At 44.0% G+C, this 27,631-nt stretch overlaps 1 protein-coding gene across 13 annotated transcripts in view; it reads right to left on the reverse strand.

Moving 5' to 3' along the window:
• The window catches only part of LOC117902199 (neural-cadherin), a 139,859-nt gene that overhangs the window by 74,312 nt on the left and 37,916 nt on the right, over positions 1–27,631 (reverse strand). For all 13 annotated transcript variants that reach the window (XM_034813412.1, XM_034813410.1, XM_034813408.1 and 10 more), the window contains 4 exons: positions 20,396–22,211; positions 1,533–1,983; positions 1,006–1,222; positions 161–946 (listed from right to left, as the gene is read on the reverse strand). In XM_034813412.1, coding sequence (XP_034669303.1) covers positions 161–946; positions 1,006–1,222; positions 1,533–1,983; positions 20,396–22,010 — 3,069 coding nt within the window. In that variant the 5' untranslated portion in view covers positions 22,011–22,211. Of the gene's footprint in view, positions 1–160; positions 947–1,005; positions 1,223–1,532; positions 1,984–20,395; positions 22,212–27,631 lie in introns of those variants that run through there.

Below are 27,631 nucleotides of genomic sequence, written 5' to 3' on the forward strand. Positions count from 1 at the left end.
AATCAATCAGTAAATGGAACAGCGATATGCAGCAACGGTATAAAGGTTTATTTTTACACGATTAATGGATGGACTTTTCCAATAATTTTGAGTGTTCATTGAAGTACTGAACTACGGCAATCGTACAATCCCTTTCATATATTGACAATCCCATTCTCACCTGTCCATTCACGCCCTTATCCTCATCGGTGGCCACAACTTTGATAACAGGACTGCCATTCGGGGCACCCTCCTCCACCTTGGGATAGTATGTGCTGCAATCCTTGAACACTGGCTTATTGTCGTTGACATCCGTGATGAAGACAACGACAACGGCCGTGGATGTGTGTATCGTTTGATCGCCATTCACGCAGCAGGAGCCATCGTCCATGGCTGTGACATTCAGCTCGTACTTGTCACGATCGAGGGTGATGGCTTTGTTGTGCAATCGAATGACGCCAGTGATGTCCTCGATGACAAACTGTCCCGAGGAAGTGCCGCCACCAACGAAGCCAAAGCGCACATTATCGCCATCTTTGTCGGAGGCGACTACAGTGGTGACCAGGGTATTGGGACCGGCATTCTCATCCACATTGGGTGTGTACACCTGCTGCGAGAACTTGGGCTCCTCATCGTTCTTGTTCTTGGTGTAGACGCGAACGGTGGCAACGCCGCTCTTTGGCGGTTCGCCTTTGTCCTTGGCCGTCACAATGAATTCGTAGTAGGCGTTATTGTTGTCCGCATCCAGCTGCTTGTTGTTCACAATGATGCCATTAGAGTCCACAGCGAAGTGGTCATCGGATACGAGATATTCGATTTCAGCATTCGATCCAGAGTCGGAATCCATGGCCTTGACACGGAGTATGCTTGTGCCCAGCGGTATGTCCTCATCCACATTGTGGGCCTGGTAGTCGGGCAGCTCAAATTTGGGTGCATTGTCGTTGACATCAGTGACGCGGATGGTGAGCTGTAAAAGAAATTTAATTGATTAAATTAAAGAATATTCTTGCAAGGATAAATACTCACATCAACTGAGGTGGAAAACCCTCCTGAATCCTCGGTGGCCGTCACAATCAATGAGTACACGTGCGGCTGTCGGAGATCCTCAAAGTCCAGCTCCTTGGCCAGCTTGACAATTCCCGATGTGGGTCCAATGTTGAAGGTGCCAGCACCCTGACCCTGCGCCTTCAACGTATACCGGATCTCGCGGTCTGCAAAGGACTTGGCCTTAATCGAAATGATGCTGCAAAAGATAGAGAGAGAAAGAGAAAAAATGGTATGGTTAGGAGCGCTGGGGGAAATGTAAAATTTGCTTGCATATTTTAAGAGTCGTCTCTCTGATGCTCGACTGCCTTTTGACAGTTGTTTTCCCCAGTGGAATTTCAATGAGAGCCAAGGATAAACACACACACACACACACACATGTCCAGATTCAGAGACTAGTTTGCTATGCATAACTTTTATTGGCATCCAACGAATTTGCATACACACTCCTCCCTGTGTTTTCCTACTCTCATTGGTTTCCCTTTTTTTTTTTTGTGCACACAACTTACTCGGAGTCCTTTTTCTGATTCTCTGGAATCTCGGCCTCATAGCTGGGCATGTAGAACTGTGGCGCCCGCTTGCCTCCAACAATCGACAGGCGCTCCTCGGGCGTGCTCTGGAACCGACGATCGTCCACCTTTCCGTTCTGATCCTCCGCCTTCACATACAGCACATACTCCATGTCCAGCTGGAAGAGATCTGTGCCACGGGTGCGCACCACTCCGGAACGTTCATCCACCTCGAAGCGTCCGCCCGTACGATCGCGCACAATGAAATAATGGATGTTATGATCCGTGTCCGGATCGCGTGCCTGGAGCGTGAACACGGGAGTATTTGGTGGCGCATTCAGCTGCACCACCGCCTGCATGGGCAGTGGACGATTGATGAAGTACGGCGGCTCGTCGTTCACATCCTTCACCAGAATTATCACACGCTGGTTGTCCGTATACTTGATTCCCGCTGCAAGAAAGTAGATGGAAAGCCATATAAGAAATTTTGTTTTCCCTTCACAGTTTTTGTTTGTGTTTTGGTTGCAAGATTGTGCAAGCTTTTCGGTAGCCCTTTGTTATTACAACTAATGGATGATGGTAGGATGTGTGTATGTAGATTGGGGTGGCTAGCCCCCTCTTTTGTAATTTAAGTCTCTCGGATTTCACTTGAGCTATTCAAATGCAATCAGCTGGAAAAGCAGTTGCAACACAAATGAAACAAATATTTGTTCCAACAAGAGTTTTCGCTTCTGATTTGTAACAAAAATGAAGCCTAAGATTTGACAATAGATTTGGTTTATTTTTGAGGTTTTTTGATGCCACTTTTACTCGACCTTTTCACTGAAGTTTAAGGTACAAAATATTAAAATTTTTGACCATTCTTTTATCAGTTCTTATAATAAATAAAATCGACAACTGAATGTTATAACATTTCGAGCATATTCACTTTTTTTTTTAACCTTTCGTTAACTTTCCCCTGGCGTTGCCGCAACAATTATTTCACATTTTTTAGAGCTCCCGAGAATGCCATGAAAAATGTTGCCAACTTATAATTTCCACTAAACATGCATAGCAGCAAACAGAAAAAAAGAGCGGTTAAACTTGAAAAAAATCAATAGTACAACCGCCGACTGAATTGGGGGAAAGCAAGAGAAAGGTAAAGCAATAATGCAAGGGTCGGATCGGGTCGGGTCTCGTATTTTTTTCGCCCGTTCTTTTCTGCTACCTTTGCAAAAATGTCTGCACCGGAAAATTCCAATCATGTTGTAGTCCTACTGGTTAGGGCAACCAACCAAGGGGAGCCCCGTAGCCGGGAGCCCCACCACATCCCACACAGACTGTCGCTTATTAGAAGAGTGGGGCTGGCTGGCAGTACGTGTTTGGGGGTTAGGGAAAGTGGGAGTTGAATGAGGGGCTAACGCTGAAGTAGCAGGCAAATAAGACAGACGATTTACCTGCCCACCTTTCCTCCCTTAACAGACGACGACAAACACAAAGAAATTCGAGCGCGATATAAAAAAAGGGCCAGAGAGTAGAAAAGAGAGGAATGAAGGCACGCGGCAAAGGGAATTGGGGGGGACCTGCTGCATGTGTAATTTCTCAAGTGCAACCAAAGTGAATTGTAAACAGGGTGCCGCACCCCCAACAAATGAGTGAGCAAATATGGCAAAAGAAACAAAACCCCACCGACAAAGAAAGCGCCTTTGCCTTTGCACAAAAGTCTACAAACATTTTGCTCAACAGATTGCACAGAAAAAAGAATAAAAACTCGTTGCCAAACGCGAATTGCATGCCAGGATATAGGGGCATCGGATGGCTGGATGGTAGGGCATTCGTGGTCCTGGTTGGCCATAACTTGGCAGAGTTATTCGCTGATTCTTGCCAACTTTTGTTGTTTCCAGCAGCTTGGCATTGTAGCGATTTTCTATGGCTTATTGTGTGCTAGTGCCAAAGCAGGTACAAAAAAAAAACGAGAATATAACTTGAAATTTAAATAATATGAAAAGAGTTTTATTGTTATGGTTGTGCCGTGTGTGTGTGTGTGTGCTGTGTGTGTGTGCTGTGTGTGTGTTAGGGGCACTAATGTGCATGGAGAGAAAAGCAGGAATAGCAGCAGCAGCAGCCAACATGGCGAATATCCGTGGCGACAATGCACACGAAGAGCCATTGGGGGGGATAATGAGAATGTGGTTCTGGAATATGGCTGGAAATGGCTTTTGTAGTCAGAGCCAGAGAAGCAAATGTATGTGTGTGCAGAGAGAGAGAAAGAGAGAGAGAATAAAAGGCACAGAGCGATGCCAACGATTTTCATTATGTGGTGTTCTACAACAAGCATGAATAAATCTGGGATTTCTGCTTAAGTTTCCTCCGCCGAAGCGAAAGAGAGATTTAAAACGAGAAATTTTAAACGTGAAAAAAAGGCTAAAGATTTCTTGCAACATTGAAAGAACTATCTGTTAACATTTTATGTATTTTTTGCATAGAAATTAAAGGTTCAATGCAACCCATTGGTCTCTGAATTCAACTTCTAAACTCTTCCCAAAGTCTGCAGAAAGGGTCCGTGTAATCAGTTGTTCATTAGAGATTGCATTCCAGTAGGTACTATTATTTCCTTCTCTTTTGTTTCAATAACGAACTATTCCATGTACCCCCATGACTTCCCCCTACATTCATTTCAATTTAATGAAACTTCACACGCGGATTTCGCCCCCGCATTAGACGACACTTTCTGTGTACCAGCAACCCCCAAGTACTTTCAGCACTTCCTCTGTAGATCTCTTCCTCTATATATACATATGTACATACATATATGTGTTGCCTATTTCTTATCAGAGTATGCACATTAAGTGAATGTTACACGCGAAGGAGAGGGCGAGGCCCTTAAGGAGTCAAAACCATGCAGCTACTATAATACTCGTAATCACTGCCAAGGGATGCTGGTGCCAGTGGCGTGGCCCCACACCCTCAGAGACCTCAGCCATTTTCGTCATAAGCCAGACAAGAGGAGGCCCTGCTGGAGGTTGGATCCACCCAGAGGTTAGCACTAAATGCAACACCCAAAAGGGAACCCGGCAAGACGACGCTTTGTCCCGGCTTTGCATTGCACTTCAGCGACGCTGTGCGATAACAATAGGAACTGGAGGAAAGTGGAGAAAAAAGCGGAGATAGAGAGAGAGAGAGAGAGAGAAATGCGAAACGCAAGAGTAACACGAGGTTAAAGTTGCAGCAAAAGTGCTGCGGCTGCATCTGCCAGTCGTCGACAAAAGCCCAAAGCAAAAGTGTGAGACTGTCGTCGTGGATAGAACAAACAAAGCTGCTTATTGTTTCAATGGATTAAGTAGAAGGCAGCCCAGCAGTCAAAAAGGAGCGATGCTGCATTGGCAAAAGTGCGAGAAAGGGAGAGTCGTATACAAAGAACAAGAGAGAGAGAGAGAGAGAGAGAGAGAGAGAGGGCAGAGCTCATCACAGCTCAGACGTTTTAAGGGATGGCATTGGAGGACTCAGCTTCAAATGGAGAGGAAATTTGGGTTGGGGAGCCCTTCGCCTCCCTTCCAGGCAATCGTCTGTGGTGCCATCTTCAAGTGGGTGACAGCTTGAAGTTTTTTCTTCTTCAAGTTCTTTCCACCCACACACAGAGCTTCTCCGGCTCCCCCGCTCCCGCAGCAGCAGGCTTTGACGGAAGCAAAGCGAATCTCGGTAGAAAAGTGATGCGCGCATAAAATTGAATTTGTTAAGAAAATTGACAACTGAAACTTGTCCTACGTGCAGCATTAATGTCATTTCCCTGTCTACATACACAATTTGTTTTTACGTTTGACAACAAATTTACTTTGAAACGACCTTTTGTCATGTGAAAGTCATTTGTTGGGGCAAGGGAATTCTGCATACACAGTAGGTGATAGTGTAAAAGTTATGACGGAGAATGTAATAGAGTCTTCGTTTGAGTGCCACTTAAAGAGAGAGAGAGAGCAGAGTCATGTGCTGGAGGAATATTCAATAATTTGATGATTTCCGGGAATAAAATAATCAATTTTGAGATTTGGTGTGCTGAATGAGAATTCTAACAGACATTTACAAATCCTTTTCCTTTGATTAAGCCCAAGAGAAATCTCAAATCAAAGAACACATAAATGCAGTTCAGTAAAGACTCGGTTGGCCATCAAAAGTTGCCAGAAAGGGAAGCTAAGCCAAAGTCCCTTGGTATTCCTTTTACCCCCAATAAAGCACTCAAGAAATCAAGCTTTTGTTTCCGCAACAAATTATGAGAGCCTCATACAATATTTTGGTTATCAGGCATTCGAAAAATGTTTTCCTCTCTTTGCACCACAATTTAACGGCAACTGAACCTTTATGCTTTGGCCCTCCGAACAAGCGGAACAATTGACACCACCCCAAAACGCAACCCCACTGCCCCCTCCCTGGTGTTCGGCAATATCAAGAGGGTCAAACTGCGGTTCCCTTCGGTTTGGTTTGGCTCGTGGCTCTTGGCTTGATTAAAATGCAGTCAAGTCGAAACTTTATTCTTGGTATCCAGGTACGCGTTCGCTCCAAATGAATTTCTTCATTTTCCTCTGCGGTTTCAATGTGGGGTGGTGGTGGGGTGGTGCGAGAGCTGAAGCAGTGTATCACAGGGGTTATGCCTTGGATAAATACGTGCAAGAAATACGAGTACAATGTTGAAGAAGTTTCTCAAAGTGCGCCTCGATGCTGCCACCCTTCGAAATATTTTTATGGCTCTTGTAATATTTTCCTTATGCGGGCGAGCTCCTTTTTTTACGACGCCATGGATTTAATGAAGCTGTTAACAATGGAGTCTGGCCATAGCAGGAAAGTACGACAAGCCATTGCCAAATATTGAACATACTCGAAAGGTACGAGTATTGATTGAACACCAGAAGTAGCAGCAGGGGCAGCGAAAAGTCGACACGAAGGAGCTGCCAAAAGACCTCCGCAGCAGCAGCAGCAGCAGCAGCAGCAGCAGCAGCGTTGAGGCTAATTCGGATTGAAGTTTTTGCACGATGGCTTGATTGCCCCGAATGGGAGCGGAGTGGAAAATAGCGAAGAAAACGAAACAGAACACAGAAACAAACATAATCGAATCAGGGGGGGAAGTGGAGGAAACACTTGGGAGCTTTGAAACAAACTTTAAAATGAGAAAATGAGTCCGAGAAAAACTTTAGAAAACAAGCAGTTGAGCAGTGAGAAAAATATACGATACGTGCAATTAGCTGTGCAGAATTTATGCCATAGAATATGGGCTACTATGAGAGCCAAAGAAAAAGTTTTCTTGTCTGTGTTTTACTCAAAAATAAAGTCTTTGGACTGGAACTGAGAATACTCTATAAGAATCAGTGAAAACCAGTTTCCTCTTTTGGTTTCCACTGCCATATTAATGAACACATTTTCAAGGCACTAAAAATTTGTCATTGCAAATCAGGAGGTAGAAACAAGCAGATCTGGCATCAGGTATGCCAGAGAGGTGTCGTTTGGGGCAAGAAGGAGGCAGGCACATTATGTAAGCTTAGTGTTGCATGTGTGTGTGTGAGTGTGTTTGCGTTTCTGTGGAGTGTAGTTGCTAGGCAGAAGAAGGTGCAGTCACAGCGTGGAGTCCTCAATTTGAGATGTCGTTTATTGAGTCACTTAACAGGCACGCAAATGAGTTAACACTTGGTCTGGTGGGGCATGGGCAGGGCTGGAGCTGGAGCTGGCGCTGGCGCTGGTGATGCAGCTGAAGCAACAACGAGTTTGCTGCTCACTAGGCAGCCACACACTTTGGGGCAGCAGCGGGGAGCGGCACAGGGAGCACAGGGTAAGGCAGAGGCAGTGCCTGCTTTCGAATGCAAAGTTATGCGAGACAGGAGACCCAGTGCGAAAATAGGGAGGAAAAACACTAAGAGGAACGACTATGCGATACCCTCTGCACATAGAAAGATCTCAATGTCTACTGCATTCATATCCCTGAAGTACAGGGTACTTGGAAGCGAGAGCTGGCACAGTTAAGCGAGAGGAACGGCCTCCTTGCGGCTCCTCTGTGCGCCTCGCTTATCTGCCACGCCTCGTTGCATGGCAGGGCAAATGCAACAAATTGGCAGTTGCAGATAAAGATAATGTTATGACTTCTGTTGCTGGAGGCTGCCACTGACAGTTACCATAAAAATGTATACTTTAGCAGGTGTCACATTTCTCTCGCTGCTTCTGATAAATAAATTTCACAATTTAAAACGTTTTTTTTTCAGCCGTGCCACAGAATCTCAGTTGATGGTTGACACATAAAGCAGGCACATCATTTGCAAAAGCTTAGTCAAAGATACATTGGCACTGCCCCCTGCCATCCCGTCAATTTAATTGACAATTTCAGCGAAGGAGAAAGATGAGGAAAAAATATTACCAACATTAATAAATTAATTTGCGCCAGGCCAGGCGCTGGACGTGCAAGACACAGAAGAGCTCTGCGACTCAATTAAAATTTACGCAATCAACTCGGAACTGAGTGGCGTTATTAGGCTGACATGAGGCTATATGAAAATACGGAAAATATGACCCCCATACTCGTAAGATGCATTCCCCAAGAGCCATAAACATGATGTGAGCAATGAACTTCAAGGAGGAAAGTGCGGGAGAAATGTTTAAGGTTTTATTTTATATGATTTAAGCGGAAGAGCTGTGTCTTAGCAATGAGATTTTCATGTCTTTCTGGTGGATTATAATTATTAAAGGTATTTTTTATGAGAGGTGAAAGAGAATGATTCCAAAATCAAGAAATCTTCAATTGTCTCTTCTCTGTTGGCAAATACTTCAAGTGTTAAAGATGTTATCAGATATAATTGTCAAGCCAAGCTTTGGTATTTCTTGAGCTCATAATTCCCATTTAAATTATATTTTCCATTCCTTCAACTATCAAAATTCGTAAGAATCTTAGTGGCCGATTCACTGCACTAATGCCTTGAGCTACTTTTTCCTTTTTTGTGCAAATTGAAAAGATTTTCCAACCAAACTACCGCCTTAATGCTAATCAAACTTCATAACAACTCCTTTATCCTCTCTCCTCATCCATTTATGTCGCTTCCCTGGGTCTGCTGGGTGTGCCTCGGACACACTTTTGCATGCACAGACAGAGACGGAGCCGTAGAGCTAAAGCAAAATGAAGTGAAATTGCGCACATGGCGGACATTAAGCGAAAATTAATGAAATTTTCTTTTAGCGCCTCCAGTGCAGAGGCAGTGCTGCAGCAGAGCTTTATCACCATTCCCCGAGATTCAGGCGGTCGGGCACCGCTTCATCCATCCAATCCGTTGTTATCCAGGGGCTGCCGTGAGCTTGATTGAGTTTGATGGCGATTGTGCGCCAACTGCGCTGACTTGATTGCAATTTCTGCCTCAGCAGCACCCGCAGCCGGATCCGGACGGGGTGTTCCTCGAGATGCCCAGGAGCGACTGGGTGCCTGGGCTTGGGCCGTGTCCTGTGCATACCAATCAGGTGGAAGTGCCACCCCCCCTTTGGACTGAGGGTAACCCTCGACAGGAGCAGATAATACCCCAACCGCCCCATCCTCCCCTTCAGGTGTGGTGGCAGTCTGTCATTTAAGGCCTCTGGCAATGGCACGAGACATTAGCTTTTTTCTCCTCTCTTTTCGTTAAGCACAGGACTTTGGTTTTTGATTGATGAGAAAACCCAAGAGAAGTTTCTTGTTTCCATGCTTTAAGTTTTGCATGTTCATAAATTGTACTTTAGTTTTCCGCCCATGGAAAACCAGAGGGAAATATAGAGAGCGAGAGGGAGCGTCGAGTGTGTGACACAGAAATGCACTGAACTGTGGCCATGTGAGATGAATTACATATTTGAAATACTCGCAGTTGTCAATGTGGTGTGGCAGTGCCTTTGGTAGAGAAATATTTTGCAAGAAATCGACTTCATTGATTTGATTGTATGCCACCACCAGCAGCGCCCTGCCCTGGGGCATCCACTACTCTCCCTGGTGGCTGCCACATAAATCAAACCCTCCACGCCACTTCATTAAGGTCTCGTGGCACGCTCCCCCATTGAGCAAAACTTTTTTACTTCACGCCAAATTATAGTTTGCCCCATAACCATTACCGCATTTAATATGCATTTTTATGAGCGTTACTTTCCAATAATAATCAGCAGCAGTAGCAGTGGCAGCAGCAGCGACAGCCATAAGAAGTAATGTGGAGCACACCCATGCGGACCCACACAAACAGATATACTCGCATTTATGTGCGCATAAGAGGAAAAGGAAGCTATCATAAGGATATGCATGGCACACACAAAAGTATGCTATGAAAATCGTAATCATAATCGTAAAGCTTAGCGCACATCGAAGCGAGAAGCAAAAAGCGAGAAGAGAGAACGTGGCCCCGATACCGATGCTGATTTGTGTCTTGCATGTGTCTGGCATACAAATCCAATCTGCCAAAGCCAAACCCAATCCACAAAAGGCAAATCTCTGCCAGACACACCCACTTCGTTGCCTGAAATCGAGCCACTGGAAATTGCTCAAATTAAATGCAAATATCGGAAAATATTTAAATGTTTCCACGCATTAAGCTATGTAAATTGTTGTCGTTGTCCGGCGGCCAGCAAGGGGACTGGCACAGGGCACTGACACGCACTTTCCATTCAATAAAATTGCAACCACACAATGGCACATCAATTTACACATACACCAGAACAATGGCGTGGGTGGGGCGCCACGGGTTTGGGGCAAGTGTCCAGCTCAGACGCAACAACATCTGGCATCTGCTGTCATTAAAGGCCCGGCCAAAACTGACCCCCAAAATGGAGGGAACTGTGAGTGTTTGTGTGTGTGCAACAGGGTATTGAATGGGCGACCTGAACTGTCTGTCCCAGACAAGAACCTTTGTGAAACGACATTATGTTACCAACAGATTACAAGATGACTCTACATTGGCCAAATTCGGAATCCCTTCCCTTCGCCCCAACACAGTATCACAATGTCGAGCAACTGGACTGCAAGTGGCAGTCCACAAGCGCGAGAATTCTGCATTTTAATGAGTAAACATAGTTCGGGGCTCAGAGAACGGTTCATGTTTTGGGTTGTGACTGCACAGGAGGCCGACCACTGGCCCCCCATGGCTGAGGGAGAATACCGTCGTTGGTGTGAATACCGCAACGCTGCATATGCAAAGTGTGATTGGTCCCGGCCAACAAAAAGGAGAAGCACCGGCCAAAAAAAATGGAAAGGAAGGCAAGGACTCTGCCCGTGCCGTTTGGTCCAGGCAAAAACAAATTTTTATATGTTTTTGCAACCATCTTTTTGTTATGTGGGGATAGTTAGGGGAATGTCGGTTGGACTCCCGTGCCGCAGCGAGAAATTTGTATTTGCAATGTGAAAACAAAATGGCCACCGGAACACTGCCAATCCGCGCCACCATCTCGTCCTGCGGGCACACCTGCTGTTTGATTTGTGTTTTCTCACTCAAAAAATAGTTTTTTCCACGTTTTCGTTTTCATTCTATGTCCAAAGCTGTTTGTTTGCCGCCACACACAAAAACCGATACTAAAATGCAGTGCTAAATATGCTTTTCACTTGTTTTCCACTGCTCTTGTTGAAGTCACCGCTTTTTCCGTGTGGAAATTATTTATTCTGCCAGAGCGGGCAAATGTTTATTGATTTAACCCAGATAAAGATAATATTCTGATTTCGGAAAAGGGTAAACTATCACTGAATGATAAACAAAAGGCTTAAATCCGGTAAATATGTGCTTGGAATATGAAATATAATTTGATCGGATTTAAGGCTGTAAAAAACGTGGCATATAAATCAGAGGTTTTGCTTTCACTTTGTACATTTACTTTTGAGCTTTCGGCTATATCAGAAAACAAGGTTGAAGGGGATCTAGTGGTGGAATAACCATGAAGAATGATCCACAGTTCCACAATCGGACTAACGACTCATCTCGTGGTATATATTTATGTGGAATTAAATGTTATGCCGGTGTTGTAATGTTAGTACTCATATTCAGGAATTAACACATCCGTTCCGACTGTATTTTTATGGCCCCACTTCAGACAGTCATTCAAACAGATTTCTGTACATGCAAAATGTATTCGTTGTTTGGATTTTAAAATTGTCTACTTTATTTTATGGGCACTTTTAAAATTCAATTTAAATGCGCTGCTTATGTCAGATTCATTTGATTAATCCCCTAATTTGATGGCATTAAAAATGTCCTCCTCCGATTATGCGAGTAAACAGCAGAAAAAAGGAAACATAAAACAGAATGAAAGCAGAATCAATTATTAATTGTAATGCAATTTATTGTGAGGCTATGCAGCCGGATAATGTGTGGCAAAACGTGTTAAATATTTATACATTTTCGGTCTGGTCTGGCACCTGACGTTGATCCATTTCGCTAATTTTGTTAGAGCCACCAGCATGGGATAATCAGATTCATTGACATGTGAAATTTTCACGGATCAATGCATACGCGCCACCGGAACGAAGAGCAACGCCAGCCAAAAACCAACCGTTTTTGACCAAATCAAGTGTGAAGATTTTGTGCGTTAACTTTTCATCAGCACTGTGGGTGTGTGTGTGCGCCCGTGTGCCCGCGATTATTATGGTTAACAGCTCTATCGCTCTTGGCGTTGTTCTGCTGCTAATTGGACCATGACGTGTGCCCTAACTCATGCAGTGCCACAACGCCCCCACAAACAAACACAAATCACAGAGCGCAGCGTGCGGAGTGCAGAGTGCGGGGGGCACATGGATGGAATGAAACTGTGATAAATAACTGCCGCAAGAAAACGTCAAGGCAGTGTTGCTGCCACAGGCCAATTGTAGTCGCATTCCAAACTCGATCCAATCCAATGCCACGCCCACGGTGCACAGCAAAGTGTGTGTAACCCTTTTTTCTTTTTTTTGCAATGCAAATCAAGTTGCCTGCCACGCGCAGAGCCATGCCGCGCTCCCCCGGAATGGTGCTCCTCCGCGCACGGACCCGTATCCGTGTTCCTTTCGGACTACGGACCGTGCGGACTGTACTCTGGCTGGCTGCTATTTTGTAATAAACGCAATTTGTATCATGAATTATTACTGCGGCGAAATGGCCGAACGGCTGTGCGAAACTCGACTCAACGCAAGGCAAATGGAAAAATTGAAGTTGAAGGGGACACAGGTCCAAGGTAAGGAACCAACTGATACCCTGGTGCTGTTTCTGTGACAGGATATTGAATCAGAAAATCATAGCCCTGCCAGTTGCATTCGAACAACAATTGTTCAGCTCATTTGACTGGGAGCAGACAGGATACAATGTATTAAAAGATACACAGAACATGTTGGTTCCTCTCTGTACTCCACAGATATTCCTCAGCCCAAATAAACTCTCTCTATCCTTTCTGACTCTCCTAAAGTACGAAACGAGAGCACAGTCGTCCAGCACAGCAAACGACGTTAGTTTGTACAAACTTGGGGAAAAAATGGTATGTGAAATTGCAATGCAAACAAATTGGAAATAAAATACACACAAAGAGTAGGGAAAAAACTGCAAAAAAATTAAATTAAGACACTCTGAGAGAGTGAGACCGCGGCAGAGAGAGTGTAGAAATGTCCGGTGATAATAAATGGCATTGAAATAAATTTTCAGCATTTAATTTGCTACAGTTTTCCGCCGTTGTTTTTCCGCACAGTTGTTGATTAAGCGATTTGTCCATATAAAGTTCATTTTGAGATGAAAATATTATCGAAATACTTGCAAGAAACTATCCAAGGATGGAGTAAGCTGAAATGCTTGAGCAAAACTAAGCCAATATAGGGAACCAGAGAGCTAATCTTGAAGAAAAATGATGCTCAAACTCTGGCAAAACTTGGAACATTCCTTAAAGTTGATCTTATGAATCAGAGTAAATCATAAGCCGCTCCAAGGGCTGTGCGCTGGACAACAAAAGACAACAAAAAGTCAGCCCCCCAAGTCAACTTTTTCCCTATAAAAACTTGTACGAGTGCGAGTACGATACATATATAAATCTTGCTTTATCAGGGGGCGGTTGGCTAGGGTTATTGTATTTCTTCGCTGTCTGCCTTTCTGTTTACTTCATACTTATTATTCCATTTGTCGTTTAGTTTTCTAAGGGCTCTTCTTCCTGTTTTGACTGCTCGAACAAGGGGCGCCATTACTTATCCCTTGGACGCCATTATGAATGTGGATACAGATAAACAATATATATTTGCTGTTGTATGAGTGCTATTGCCATTGCAGTCTCGCATTTTCTCCCCCAAAAAACTAAAAACACAAAACAAACAAAATAAGCCCGGTCTCGGGTTTTGGTTTCCTTTTTGTTGGACGCAGTGCGCCAAAGGCAGCTGCTTCATCCAGCCTCCTGCTTCCATCATTCTTGTCGTCGTCTGCTGCCATGGCAACATCGTCGCCATTTTGTTGCCACATCTCTTTTTGGTGGAAAACAGTATCCCGTGTGCCCGCCCGTCTGTCCGTGCGATGTCCTTTTCACTGTGTAGCCTGCCTGCCTGCCTAAGGCGGTCTGGCCCCGCCGACTCTTCTGACTCTGACTCTGAATCTGGCTTTGACTGTGGCTGTACGTCTGCTTCTGTTTTTTGGTTTTCACTTCGGCTATATGTCTGTCCGTCATAGTTCTTGCTTCAGTTACTTCTTCCTTGTCCTGTATCTGGCCCTGAACATTTATTCCACTGTTCCGCAGGGACAGACCCTGGTCCTGTCACTTGTCCACTCTGATTATTCGGTAATCAGAAACTTCTCTTGCGCTGACAGTTGTTAATTTATTTTCCATCTAATTTTTGAATTATTTTACAAACAAAAAACCGTTCATCAATTATACATGCTAAGCCAATGAAATTACGGGAAATTATTTAATTGATTGAGCATTCTTTTGTGTTCATTAAAATGACATTGTGAGATGCTTTCGAGCGCAGTTAATTGAGTGAATAAAAGACAGTTGGTATTGGGTATTGGCGTAAAAACATGGAAACATGCAAATTATTTTCTATTGCTTTTTGCGCTGTTCAAACAGAAGATGATCAAAATTTGTCAGACATAATTTGGTGACATTTTTTACTGGATTTGCAACACGGATTTCCTTTTAGCAATCACCGAATGTGAAAAACATATAATCAACTGCAGACAACAAACGAACAAATTGTGCAGAAATTCAATGAAAATTCATTTGAAACTTGTTCATTTGGAGGACCTTTGAGGGCCATTGAAATTGTTGTAGCAACGAAAATGAAATATTGCAATGAGACAAATTTACGAGTAACATGTTGAATGTCGGTGATTGAGAGACTGCGAGGGATCTGGCATATCACGATAAATTTATGATGCAGTTTTTCGCTTGTTTGTGTGCAATTTATTTAACAACCTTTAAGGGTTGTTCCGCTCTCTGCGGAATTTTATATTTTATTCAATTTCATATGCACTCGCCCGCTGCTCATGTTCGTGTTCAACATTGCTTCTACTGTGCACAATTTTACATGATTTTTATTTCCATATTTGCTATTTGTTGTCTGTATTTCTGCTCTGACATGACAAATGCAAATCCAACAAGAAATGCATAAAGCAAATCGATGGCAGAACTATGTCATGCACATGAGTAATTTTTCTTGTTTTCCATCCAAAGTTTGCTGCTGGCCAAAAGTAATTTTACCGAATAATTTACCATTTTGCCTGTCAACAAATGGGGTAACAATGCAAAGGTCAAGCCTCGGATGAACGCTTGTCCCCCTTGGTAACAGTCCGATAAAACTATCGAGGACATGGGCAAACCTAATCGAAATGCGATTCCAATTAGATGGGAAACAGCCCAATTCCACTCACTGTCAAAATTTGTGTGTTCGGAACGAGCCTTATCTCTAACTGCCCTTGCCTGACCTTCCTTGGGAAAGGGTTAAATGTATTTACAGATTAAAAATAAATTTGAGCTGTCGTTAGCTCGAAACGAAGCTTCATAGATATTTATCCAGCTCGACTGTCACACTGGAAAATCTTAACCAAAACCATCTCTCATCCTCTCCGCTTGACAGCCTCCTCTGCATGGTGGAAAATTTATGTTGCGAAACTTTTTTCTAGGCTTTCTTTTACTGCCTGCCGCTCCCCCCCATTTGTGTCACTTGGAATTTAGGCCACAACACTTTTCAAGCTGGTAACATGGCGCAGATGTGGCCCACAAGTTGCTCAAATTTTTAAGCGCTCCAGCGACGAAATGCGGCTTAAGGAATATTTAGAAGGAGTATTAAAGAGAGTATTTTTGGAGAGCTATTTTCACTGGGATATCTTATGTTTAAGATTGATGATAAAATGAATGAATTCCCATTTCACATCAACTTGGAGCAGCCGCAAGAGATTGCCAGCAGATTTGTACATTTCCTATCATATCTGGCTATGACATTCCTTGGATAATTGTTGTAAAATGTTCATAATTTATATTAAAATTAAATTGGAACAAAGCCCATGCATAAATGAAACGATGCCATTGCCTTGCACAGTTGCCTGGCACTCTCTATGCCGTAAACTTAATTTAAATAATTGCCATTACTGGAGTAGTTGGTTCTCCACCTTTGACGGAGGCTTTCGCTCCTCTAGCTACTTTGTCTGGGCCCCGACATGCATATAAAACGTGAAATTAATGCTTAATTAAGCAAGTTTCTCCATGTGTGTGACTCTCAGCTCGATTATAGGAGAGCAGCGGTAAGGTACGATTAAAAGTACAAAGAAGTACGGGAAGTATATGCAACTTTTCCTTGGAATAAACTTATAGTTTGATTTGCATAATTAAGGCGCGTTTTACAGTTTCAAGGCTTGGTGTGGATCCTTGCCTGCATCCCCCAAGTGGCAACTCTGGCAACTCTTTTTAGGGCTGCCATTTCTATGCTTGCATGTCCGATTTTGCTACAGAGTTACCGACCTACCAGCCATCTTCCTGTTGCATGTCAGATTTTATTTTACATCTGCCAGCTGCAGTTTATGCTTCCTACCATCCATTCCGTCCCACTGTAAACTTTTCATGTCTCATTCTGAAACATTTTCCCGGTAAAACTTCATTCTTATCGCAATAAAAGTTGCCAATTGCAGTTGCACGAAATACAGCAGGGAGAATGTCACCTGGCATATCTTTAGGTTCCTTCTGCACACACGCAGGCCACTGGGGGGCTTGCTTGGTTTCCCTTTTCACCTGAGATTCGGTTTTTAGGGGGGAGGAAACTCACAAGCCGTAGCAGTACCTCCCGCCACCCTTCCACTATCTATCCCAAGGGAACTGTTTACTCGGGTTTTGTTTTCTGTTTCGCTCTGTCTCGCTTGCGCATTTTTTGCGTGCAACTTTTCATTTTTCATGCAGTGCATAAAAGTGCATGCCTTTTCCCTTTTACCGCAACACACATTTTGCCGCCGCTTGGCCCGATTTTCTGGTGCACTGTTGTGTGCGGTGTGTGTGTGTGGCGGAATGTCAAAGCCACCCACTAAAATGTATCAACCCTTGCGAGCATTCCCTACCCCCCTAAACACACTCCACCTGCGGCTTTTTATGGCAAAAGGCTTGCATGCATTTTTCGAATGTGAAACAATGTGCTCGGAAATTTCTAAAACAAACATAGAACGAGTATGAGTATGAGTATGAGTACCTGTAACTCAATCAGGACTACTGCTACCTATCCCCCTTTCACTCTTTCTTTCTGTTGTACAAATTGTGCGTTTGTTATTTTTGTGTTTCTCGGGCTGAAACTCATTTTGGGCTGCTGCTGTAAAGGTAGGGTACGGGGGGGAGTTCTTCTAATTGTTACGAGCGTTTTCCTCTTGGACTTGGCACGCGTCCGTTCAGGAACCCAACCCTTAGCAGAGGCAATCTCTCAATTTCTCCATCACAAATCTCTCTCTCAAAATCTGTCTTCATGCTCTCACTCTCTCTCTCTTGCGCATGCTCCAAGAAATTGTTCAAATTTCACTCGTTTCCTTTTCCGTTTCATTCCTCTAGCAACTGTGTTTCATTTTCATGCATTTCTGCAGCGTTCTCTCTGTCTCTCTCTCTCTCTTCCTCTCTCTCTTGCTCTCTAGCTGTCATGTGTATTGGCGTAGCATTTTAAATGAATGAAAAATATTGTCGTAAATTTCTTCTTCACTTGTGTACCTACCCCCAGCCCCACTGCCTCGCACATGGAGCAAGTGCAATGCTTTGTTAAGTGTTTTACATAGTTTGGTTTTTCCTATCCTTTTCGTAGAGTTTTTCCCCTCAGCTTAGTGTTTACCGTTTAAAGCAGGGACATGCTTATCGGACCCATGTGAGTCGGCTTCGGTTTTCCTTTTTCCCCAGGAGCCGTTCATAAATTAACTCAAGTTGCCAGTGCCAAGGATGATAGGCAGAGAGCGTAGCAATTTGTGCATGGAATGTTCAATGGCTGGGGTTAGGTTTCCCCTCTTGAAATACGAGTACTAAACTGCACTTCGAGTGGAGGTTATCAGGTCCTATAATGAGTATTTTCTGAGATGTCATCAAGTGGTTTGTTTGTTGCTTCAGGCAGAGCAGAAAGGAGCGGCATTCGTTCTCAAGAAATGGTTTCTCTTTATCTGAATTATGTAAATGGCGATCATTGGTGGGTAGTGAAGGTATCGAGATGGTTTTTAATGAGAAGAAAAATTGTTAAATTGAATCTTTAGAAAAAAATCGATTTATTTGGGTGAAAGAAATTGATTGAAAATGAATGAAGAGTCTGCGTAAGAGACTCGAAATCGAGCACGTCGTTCAAAAGTTGTCAGAAGGGTCTTCGAATATCCTCCCAATTCTAGTAGTTTATTTGTTAGCCTTCACCTTAAATTATGTTTATGGCTTCTATCTTGTAGCAATTTAAAATTCTAAATTATGCGTGCAATAAAGAAGTTGCTGATGCCTTTCTTCCCTTACATCCCCCTATGTTTAAGGCAGTCTAATAACCTTTACACTTGTCATAAGTAGCACTAATAAGCTTTAGGCCACTTACATTTGAATTGGCTTTTACACAAATATTATCCGTTCATTAAATATTACTTTGAATCTCCATCCTTGCATCCATCGCCAGTGCAGACTTAATAATCGAAGGGAAATGGAAAATTCAGCACTCGTTGCACTTAACAAATACATGTTTAATAAGTTCTCCGGAGCTTCCTACAAAAGTGTCAAGGATATCAGAGTGGCAGTGAGGGACAGGGAAAAGCAAACATTGCAAATGAAAATCACTCCAACCGAATACGGGAGGGAGCGGGAGGGCAAAAAGGGAACAGAATGAGCGACATTTGCAGTTGCAACATTTATGGCAACTGTTAATTGACTGACAGATGAACTGTCCAAAAGGGGGCCATCCCAATCCCAGTCGGAAACCATACACACGCACCCCTTTGCATCCCACATCCCATACGATTCCATGATATTGGGGCACCCGTCAACGGCCTCAACAATTAGCGGGAGAGCAATGCGGAAAAACTGCAGAGGAAAAACTGTTTTGTGTGGGTTTTTTTTCTCAGTTTTGTGCCAGACATTGATTTAAGTGAAACAAGTATCTGTGGGTGGGTGTGTACACACATACGAGTGCCTATGTGTGCTTCCTGAATATATTTCAACATTTCATGAACTTGTCCTGTCTGTCGGAGACCTGGGACATGGATGTAAACGAGAATGGACATCATGGGAGACCGAGACCCCAGAGCTGTCACGTTAGTTGAACTTTTTGTTCGACTCGTGTCAAAGTTTTGGGGCACACACACTCACCACACACACACACACACACACAGGGAGCATCTATCCGGATGGATAGTAGTGGGCAATGTTGCCGGGTACAGGATGGCTGTGGGATGGTCGTGTGGTTTGTGAGGTTTTTGGAGGATTGGTTATCCACTCTGGTCCAGTGTAATCCTAAGTCGCTTTACAGCTGCTCAGTTGATGCCTGAATGGGTTTCGAGTCCTTCAATATTTGCTTATCGAGCCCCGCTTGAAATGGCAGACCAACTACAGTGGTTGAAAAAAGTACACACACACTGGGCCAGTGCAATCTCTCTCTCTCTCTGTCTCTCTGTGTTGCTCCTCTTTCAAGTGTAATTGCTTTCCATGACAACCAAATATTTGAAAAGCAATTTGCAATTTTATCGCAACAAAAGATGCTCTCAAAACAGAAGCAAATGGAATATTGGGGCACAAAATTGAGATGGAGCTACACCGATGGAGCACTGAGATAGGTAGCGTCAAAAGACATTCAGCAATTTCGCCTGTGATGTACTTTTAATTGTTTCAAATTGATTTTTCATGCGTAACATTTTTTATTGCCAGCAGAACAATTTATTACGATGAATTATATTTCCATGTGAATTTGCAATCAATCGAAATATATTTGCAAAGTTCTGGGAAACTCATTAAATCAGCAGCTGTTCTAAGTCATTTCCTAAGAGGCACAACCATCTGTATGTCATCCACTTATTGACCTCCCAGCCACGGCCGTACTGCTATCCAAATTCAATTAGATTATGTTTGGATTGGCCATGCTGAAAGGCACTTATGTCCTGTCCGCTGTCTGTTCTGCTCATCTTTGACACATTTCCATAATGTGGCCATTGTGTCGGGGGCTCATTATGCAGGCGCATTGATATTTCACACACACACTCCACAAGCATATGAGAGAGACAAACATAATTTTACTTAAATGTGCAACAAATTTATGACTGAAGTGCAGAGTGTCTGTGTCCAAATAAATACCATAAATACACGCTAATTGCCTTTCAATCTGGCGCACTCTGACTGAATAACAGTGGGGGAAAAATGGCAAATAATATTTTCTTTGCTCCGAGAGAGTATCATTTGATGGCACTCCGGCCATGGCTTAATCTTATTTTATACACACAATTTCCACTCACCATTGTGTCCCATATTCGTGATGATGACCCAAAAATCAATTGTTTTCTCTGGTCCAAGCTCCTCGTAGTCCCACTTCTTCTTGACGCGCACCGCTCCATTGGTTTCGACCGTCACCCAGGGATTATCATCGCGTATCTTGAACGTTTCCTTGTCGGTCTCTTTCTCCAATTGAAACACACTCTTGCCCTCCGTATCGCCATCGGCTTCGGTGAACTCAATCCTCTTGGTGGGTCGAACAGCGCGGGTCACGCGCCGCTTCTCGCGGTGATGGGAGTGCAGATTGACCTCGTCGTGTTCCAGGTGCTGCATGATGAAGGACACCGGCTCGGGGGCCAGGAATTCCAGCAGGACCTTTGCTGGCTGGGCGCTCAGCAGGCTGGGATACCGCAGATCATGGGCGACCACTTCGATGAGCAACTCACTGGCGTTGGGCTCTCCCGCGAGCATTATTTCGCCCGTTTGGGGTACAATGATGACCACATTGGAGGGGGACTTCAGGCGATAGGCAATCTTGTCGCCATCGGCATCGGTGGCCTCCACCTTGCCCAGAATGGCGAATCGCTGGTAGCTGACGCTGTTGTTGCTCTCCATGTTGGCGGTCTTCTGGCCGGCGATGGCGAACTTGTAGTCCTGGGACTTGAACACGGGCCTGTTGTCGTTCTCGTCCAGCACGGTGATTTGTATCCTGGACACGGTCTTGTCCAGGCCATCCACATCGGAGGCTTCCACGGAGAGGTCGTAGTGTGCGCGCAGCTCTCTGTCGAGAGGACGATTGGTGACCAACCAAACGCCGGAGTCATCGTTGCCATCAATCACCAGGGACTTGGCATTCAGCTGGACGTTCTGATTGGCCTTGCGCTCCTGCAGGGCAAAGGCATCGTCCACATTGCCATCGATGATGGTGTAGCGCACCTTCTTGGGCTTGGCCAGCTCCTCCTCCAACAGAGACCCAGAGAAGGCCTGCATCAGGGGCACACCACGCACGCGTGTGCCGGCGGGATGATTCTCCCGAACCTCTCCACTGGCGTCCAGCAGGGAGCCCGAGAACCGCAGCATATCGTTGCGGTGCATCACGAACAGCTGCAGATTGTGGGTGTTGGTGGCATTGGGGGTCTGCTCCACCACCACCAGCTGAACGGGACGATTGACCAGCGGTGAGATGTCCGCCGTGGTCATGACCACTCCATCATCGAGCACCGTGAAGTACTTGGAGTAGTCGCTGTCCAGCATGTGATAGGCGGCGGCGGCATTTCCTGCTCCAGCACCCTTGGCCACGCCATGCGATGTGCCATTCACTTTGACTGGATGTGTCCTAAATTTCTTGATGCTAAAACCAGGATAGGTGTCGTGGGGCAGGACCAGAGACATCTCGCTGTGATGGGAGGAACTCTTGTCCACATCGCCGGGACTCCCAGCCAGCATCCTGGCGGCATTCTCCGCCGAGAGGCCCGCAAAGCTGGTCTCCTCCTCGCTGACAGCTTGGGAAACGGCCAGAAGATGGACTATGACCACAAATATTGAGCAGGAGGATAGATTGAATATGTTGCAAGCAGCACGTTGCCGGAGCGGCCCCCCGTCACGGGATCGGGCCAAGTGGCAACGTCGTGCCGCCATTATGGTGGGGCACGCGTTGACTTTGCTTTTCGCCAAGTTAATTGCCGACTCTCGTCGTTTCCTCTATATCTTTTCTGCTCTCTCTCTCTCCCTCTATAACTATTACTTGTGGATTTTACACTTTACTTTTGAATTATTCATGGATTTTATTTCCTTTGTTCCTCGTTCAAGGTTTTAATACATTTTCCTTGCTGTACGTTTCTGCAAATAGAAGGTGGAAAAAAAGGTTAAATTGATTTCTGTTTCATCAGTGGAGGACAGGGAAATATTTTATGGGCGGTGGGCAAAGTTTATGGGTCAATGAAAGTGAATTATTCAATGGTTTTGGAGAGCAAATAACATTTACACAGCCTGTGAAGGCTAATGAAGTATTCAGGGCATTGAGGGGCCACCAGTTTATGCGTGACCAGAGCTCGTAAAAAAAGTAAAAACTAAAGAACTTTCCTCGGGGATTAATCTCCATATCGATTAAATGGCAATAGGAAGTAATATTTTATGGGAATTTTCCTCTTTAAAACATAAATTGAATTCGTAACCGTTTCCTGATTCATCATCCCACATAAACCCCAAAACATCTCCATCTGATAATTACGGGGTCTAGAGATTGTTCAGCCATTGAATTTTGCATTAATTGGATCCCTTTGTAGTGGCCCAACCCAGCGTTAGCTGCCAAATCTCACTGAAAGGAAGCTGCTCATTCCATTCCCATAACCACACAGAATTTCCTACAATTTATTTGCTGCTAATTAAAGTAGAAGCCCCTCCCAATAGCAGGAGAACATTTCCAGGAGTAAGCCACAAAAGATGACGAACAGAGCAACGTTTTTGGACAGCTTCAGGGGAGGGGATGGCATGGGATGGGATGTGGCAACTGCAAGCCTGAGAAAATTGTCAACTTTTCACTTTTTAATTGCTGTGTGGCAGGCATCAGAGGCAGCAGCAGCAGCCGGCACAAAGCGTCGTCACAGAAGAGAATGTTGCACAAAGTGAAAACTTTTTAATGATATTAGCAAAAATATTTAATATTCAAGTTATTTGGCACAGAGTTGCCCGAATGTGAGCGACGGTGGGAGTGCCGCGGCAGTCAAGGACTTTTTTGCACAGGATGTGGGATTTTCGGTTGCTGTTTGATGTCGCCCCGACGTGCTCTACATACACAACGCTCCAGCAATCACATTGTCCTAGGCCCAGAACTCTGTCTGGCTACCAGGTTGCGCCCTAGGTTTTGGGTTTTCGAATTCAGGGTTTCACGCAGCTCTTTCCACCCCCAGAAGTCGCCGCCGAATGTGTGCCACACATGGTCGCCCTTGAAAAATATTTCATTGTGAAAATTATTTTAATTACCCGATGTGCAACACGCCATGTCTGGTGTGTCTGTCCCTCATCTATAATCCCACAACCGGCGCGGCACGCACCCTCCTATTTGGGTGTAAGCAACGGCAAGGTAACGAAAGGTTCTGGTTAGTTGAGAGGGAGCGGGAGGGAGAGGGGAAGAGAGGAAGAGAGGGCAGAAAAGGTTTCCAACAGCTGCGCAGGCGCCGCTGACTCTTCATTGACCGTTGCACAATAACCGAATGTGTTGACAATTGTTTTATTTGCTTTTTACGCGAGAAGGAGGATTTCTGGTCCAACAATTGTTTGACTAGCAGAAGGACAGGGAGATTGCTAATGATCTTATAACTAGCCCATGCCGATTATTGGGTTCTTTGGGTGTGACCGGAATGTATATGTACATTGACAATTGGTAGGGCCCATGAGTTATGGCTAACGATGTGTGGATAGCGGGTACAGGGCCGGCAAATGAGCCGCTACTGAGCTTCCGATTTTATGTTTATATTTGCAAAGAAATCCAGAAGAAGACATCTACGAAAATAAATATAAGGAACACGTATTCAATCAACTCCAAATGCTACTTAACTAATTTTAACGATCTCGTGTCATTTATAACCTCTTAAAGTCCCCACAGAACACCTCAACCTAAGTCTCCCATTACATTGTTCATTGAAAATTGAGCATCGTCTGCTCCAAAGCTCGATTCCCAAATACATTTAATTCTCACCTCTCTGGGGTTATCTCCACTGCGGCATCTTAATTGCAATTAGCTATGAAAATGTCTCCGCACCGCACATAAAACGGTCCACAGACACGGAAACGTATGGCTGCTCTACGGGCTAAATGTATCTGTGTATCTCTGGGATCTGCTAATCAGTTGACGGAGTTGACTACCAAACAAATTATCGAAATGTTCGCGATTTGCATAACTCGCTTCTGGGCCGCTAATAAACCCATAGTTTCGGGGGTAACAAGCTCACGGGGATCTTTAAGCCTTATAAATCATTTACAATTTGTTTGGCAGAGTTTTCTTTGAAGCCGAAACAAAATCATTTCATTGTTTCGCCTAATTTCAATCGAGCTGCTTCTGCAGCGGCTTTTGTGGCGTGTAAAAAATGCATTTGAAAATGCCCCAATCTGCCGATTAATCAAAACAAAGTTGGAACGGAAAAAAAAGAGTTGTTTTATTTTTCATAGCGTCACTTAATTAAAGGCGAAGATAAAATGCGACACAATATGTTGTATAGAGGAGCTTTTTTGTCGGGTATGCATAGCTCTACATTTCGGCATAAATGAATATTTGATGTTGGAATTTCTGTTTCGCCTGATTTATATTTATATATGCAATGCATTCTAATGATTGATGCGTCATGGCAGGCCCCAAAAAGAATAGTTGGACGGCTTTTCGGGTACTCTTCGAAATATGGAAATGATGAAGATGAATTAGCTATTAAACTGATTGAATCCATGTCGAATTTCGGGCGAAAATAAGCAAGAAAAAGTTGATAAACTATTGAAGAGGTCTCCAACTGCGACACGCCCCCACAGGGCATCACCTTGGGGCACAGCTCTACTCATATTAAAGTCATTTAAAAACGATTAAAAGTCAACGCCAAGCGACCACCTGCTGTGTCGTAAACCCAAGAAGAACTCGTCTGTAAATATATTTCTGGTTCAGTTTCAAGCCAAGGCGTGGCCCGTTCCTACAGTTTATTCGAATTTTAACTGCAGGCAACAGTTTTTTTAACAAGTTTCAGTAGCTCGCCTCATAAAAGATCAACACGAAATGCATAAATTACGACACTTTTATTTGCTGACTTGACTCTCAACCCAAATACAAAAAAAAAACCTGCCTAATGAACCTTTAATTGTCTTTGGTGGATGATATGTTTGCTTTCTTCTTTTCGGGCACGCTTTTTTTGGTGGATTTTGATATTCCGCTCTATTGATTTCCACTTTGGATATTGCCCCATGGCATGCAATTAAAATTCATATTTCCATATTTTATTGACAGGCGCTTTTCACCCGCACAAACAAGAGTTTGCCAACTGACGATTTCTTTGACGCGCTTTCCAATTCCACTTTATGACCCAAAGTCAAATCAATTTATGACCATTTTTGAATATTTTCGTTGTGCTTTATTTATGGAATGGCACACAATAAGGAAATAATACTTTTTATGAGACTTTAATATGTATGAATTTGGGGAGGTGGTGCCATTAAATATATTTAAAAGTCATTAAATTTGCAGGGAAATGAAAGTTGTGGGTGATAATATTTTTACAGGTTTTAGGGTACACTTCAATAGCTTCGAAGAAGAAGACTCTTAATATATTTGTACCTAAGAAATGTTTACTCTTCAAATGTCAACTCCAAACATGAAGATCCCTCATTAAAAGTTACCCCATTCCCCACATTTCTCTTTTATATTTCATCTAAAACCCTTTACCCTTATGTTTACCCACGAAAAATATTAATTTACAACTCATTTAATACCAAAACTATGACCCCCTACTTCCAGCAGGGTCAAAAAACTGTTTCACATCCTTTGCCATCAAATTCAGCCAACAAAATTATGAAATTCCAGAATTTTTTACCAAGAACTGCGGGCACAACCCCTAGAATTTTATGCAAATGAAAGGAAACTATTTAAACGTTTAGACAAAAAGGGAGCGCCATAGCCCTACCACCCATTGCCATAAACGAAGGGTTTGCAAATCCCTACATGGTACGCATATGCAAAGCCCACTTCATCAAAGGCGATGAAGCATTCTGTTAGAGGAGATTTCTCTGTTGTGCCACCAGCCAGCGCGTGGCACTTCAGCAACAATAGAGCGAACAGCTACTAGCTCTCACTCTCAGGTAGAACATTTCTGAAAATGAATAGAATAACAGACAGTCAGGGGAGAGGAGCGCCGACTGGGGGTTGAAACACGCTTCATTTTTGGTTTTTATAAAGGAATAGGGAGAGGGACTGGGAAAGGGAATGAGAGTAGGATGTGGGTCCGCTTAATGTGTCCGGGAATATGGCAACAGAATGGATGACAGGCAGAGACCAGGACACAAACGAAGTGCTTCATCAAATATGAAATAGACGAGAGCCAGATCTACATCCAGTGCCCATGAGACTGAGAGGGGAACCCCAACACCAACACCAACACCAACCTCAATGCCAATCCCAGTCCCAGTCCCAACCAAAAATGTCATTTACTGGTGCATGCCCCTCGGTGACAATGAAAAATTGAGCAGACAATGATTAATTGAGCTGTTGTTTGTGCTATTTAAATTGAAGTCAAAAAGATGCCCTCTCCAAGCTTATAATTTCCCAATGAAATTCCCGTGAAATCATAAATCGGTCTGGGGGCCCACAAAACTCATTAAATTGCCCAGGTCCTTGGAGTATTAATGGCCTGTCAACACTCTCGCCAAAAGGATGCTCGGGCAGAAAATGACTTGAACATGCAAATATTGCATTGGTTTCTCTTCTCTCGAGGCTATTGTCTGAGTCTCCGGTCATAAATAAAGTCATTACGCACCTTCTCGCCCCCTTTCCTTATTTATTTTTTCTGTGCATTTTTTTGTGCCATGCGCCAAAGGATTGGATTGGAAATTGGCCCAGACAATGCATATCGGGCGTTCGTGGCAAATATTTGCATATCGGCGGCAAACAACAGAAGGCGAGACGGTCGCAGTACGTCCAAAAGAAACCCGCTCGAGCAGCGTAAACACAGTAGCCAGGTCCAACAGGAGGAGGAGGAGGCGTGGCCTGTGCACACACACTCGAGGTACGATACCCGATACTCTCCTCCGTCTGGGCTCTTGTCCGTCTGTCTGTCTGTCTGTCTGGATGGCCGTATGGCTGGCTGCGCTCTCAACAAATTATGTGTTAACACATGGGCATGAGCCTTTGGTGACACGCCCTCTCTAGACGCTGAGTGGGCAAAAACACAAACTACCTGTGGTGCTAACTGGAATTCAGCGATAATGATAACTCAGGTAGCTGATCACACACTCGAGGAGGTGCACAAGACCAACAGGATAATAGCTGGGCTGCATGGCTCAGAATGGAATGGTTAAGATGTTGTTGTAAGTAATAGCTTAAGTGCTTAAACACTGGCAGAAATTTGTGGAGTCTGAAATATGGATTATAAGAGAACTGTAGAAAGGTAGATAGACAATTATCTAAATTTCTTTAATACCTCAATTCAGGCTCTATAATTGCACACAACAATTCTCTTTTTCTGGAACCTCTGCTTTCCCTCTAGCTATCAAATCGAACTCCCAACTAA

This window comes from Drosophila subobscura, chromosome U, assembly GCF_008121235.1.
Source record: "Drosophila subobscura isolate 14011-0131.10 chromosome U, UCBerk_Dsub_1.0, whole genome shotgun sequence".
Taxonomy (NCBI): Eukaryota; Metazoa; Arthropoda; class Insecta; order Diptera; family Drosophilidae; genus Drosophila; species Drosophila subobscura.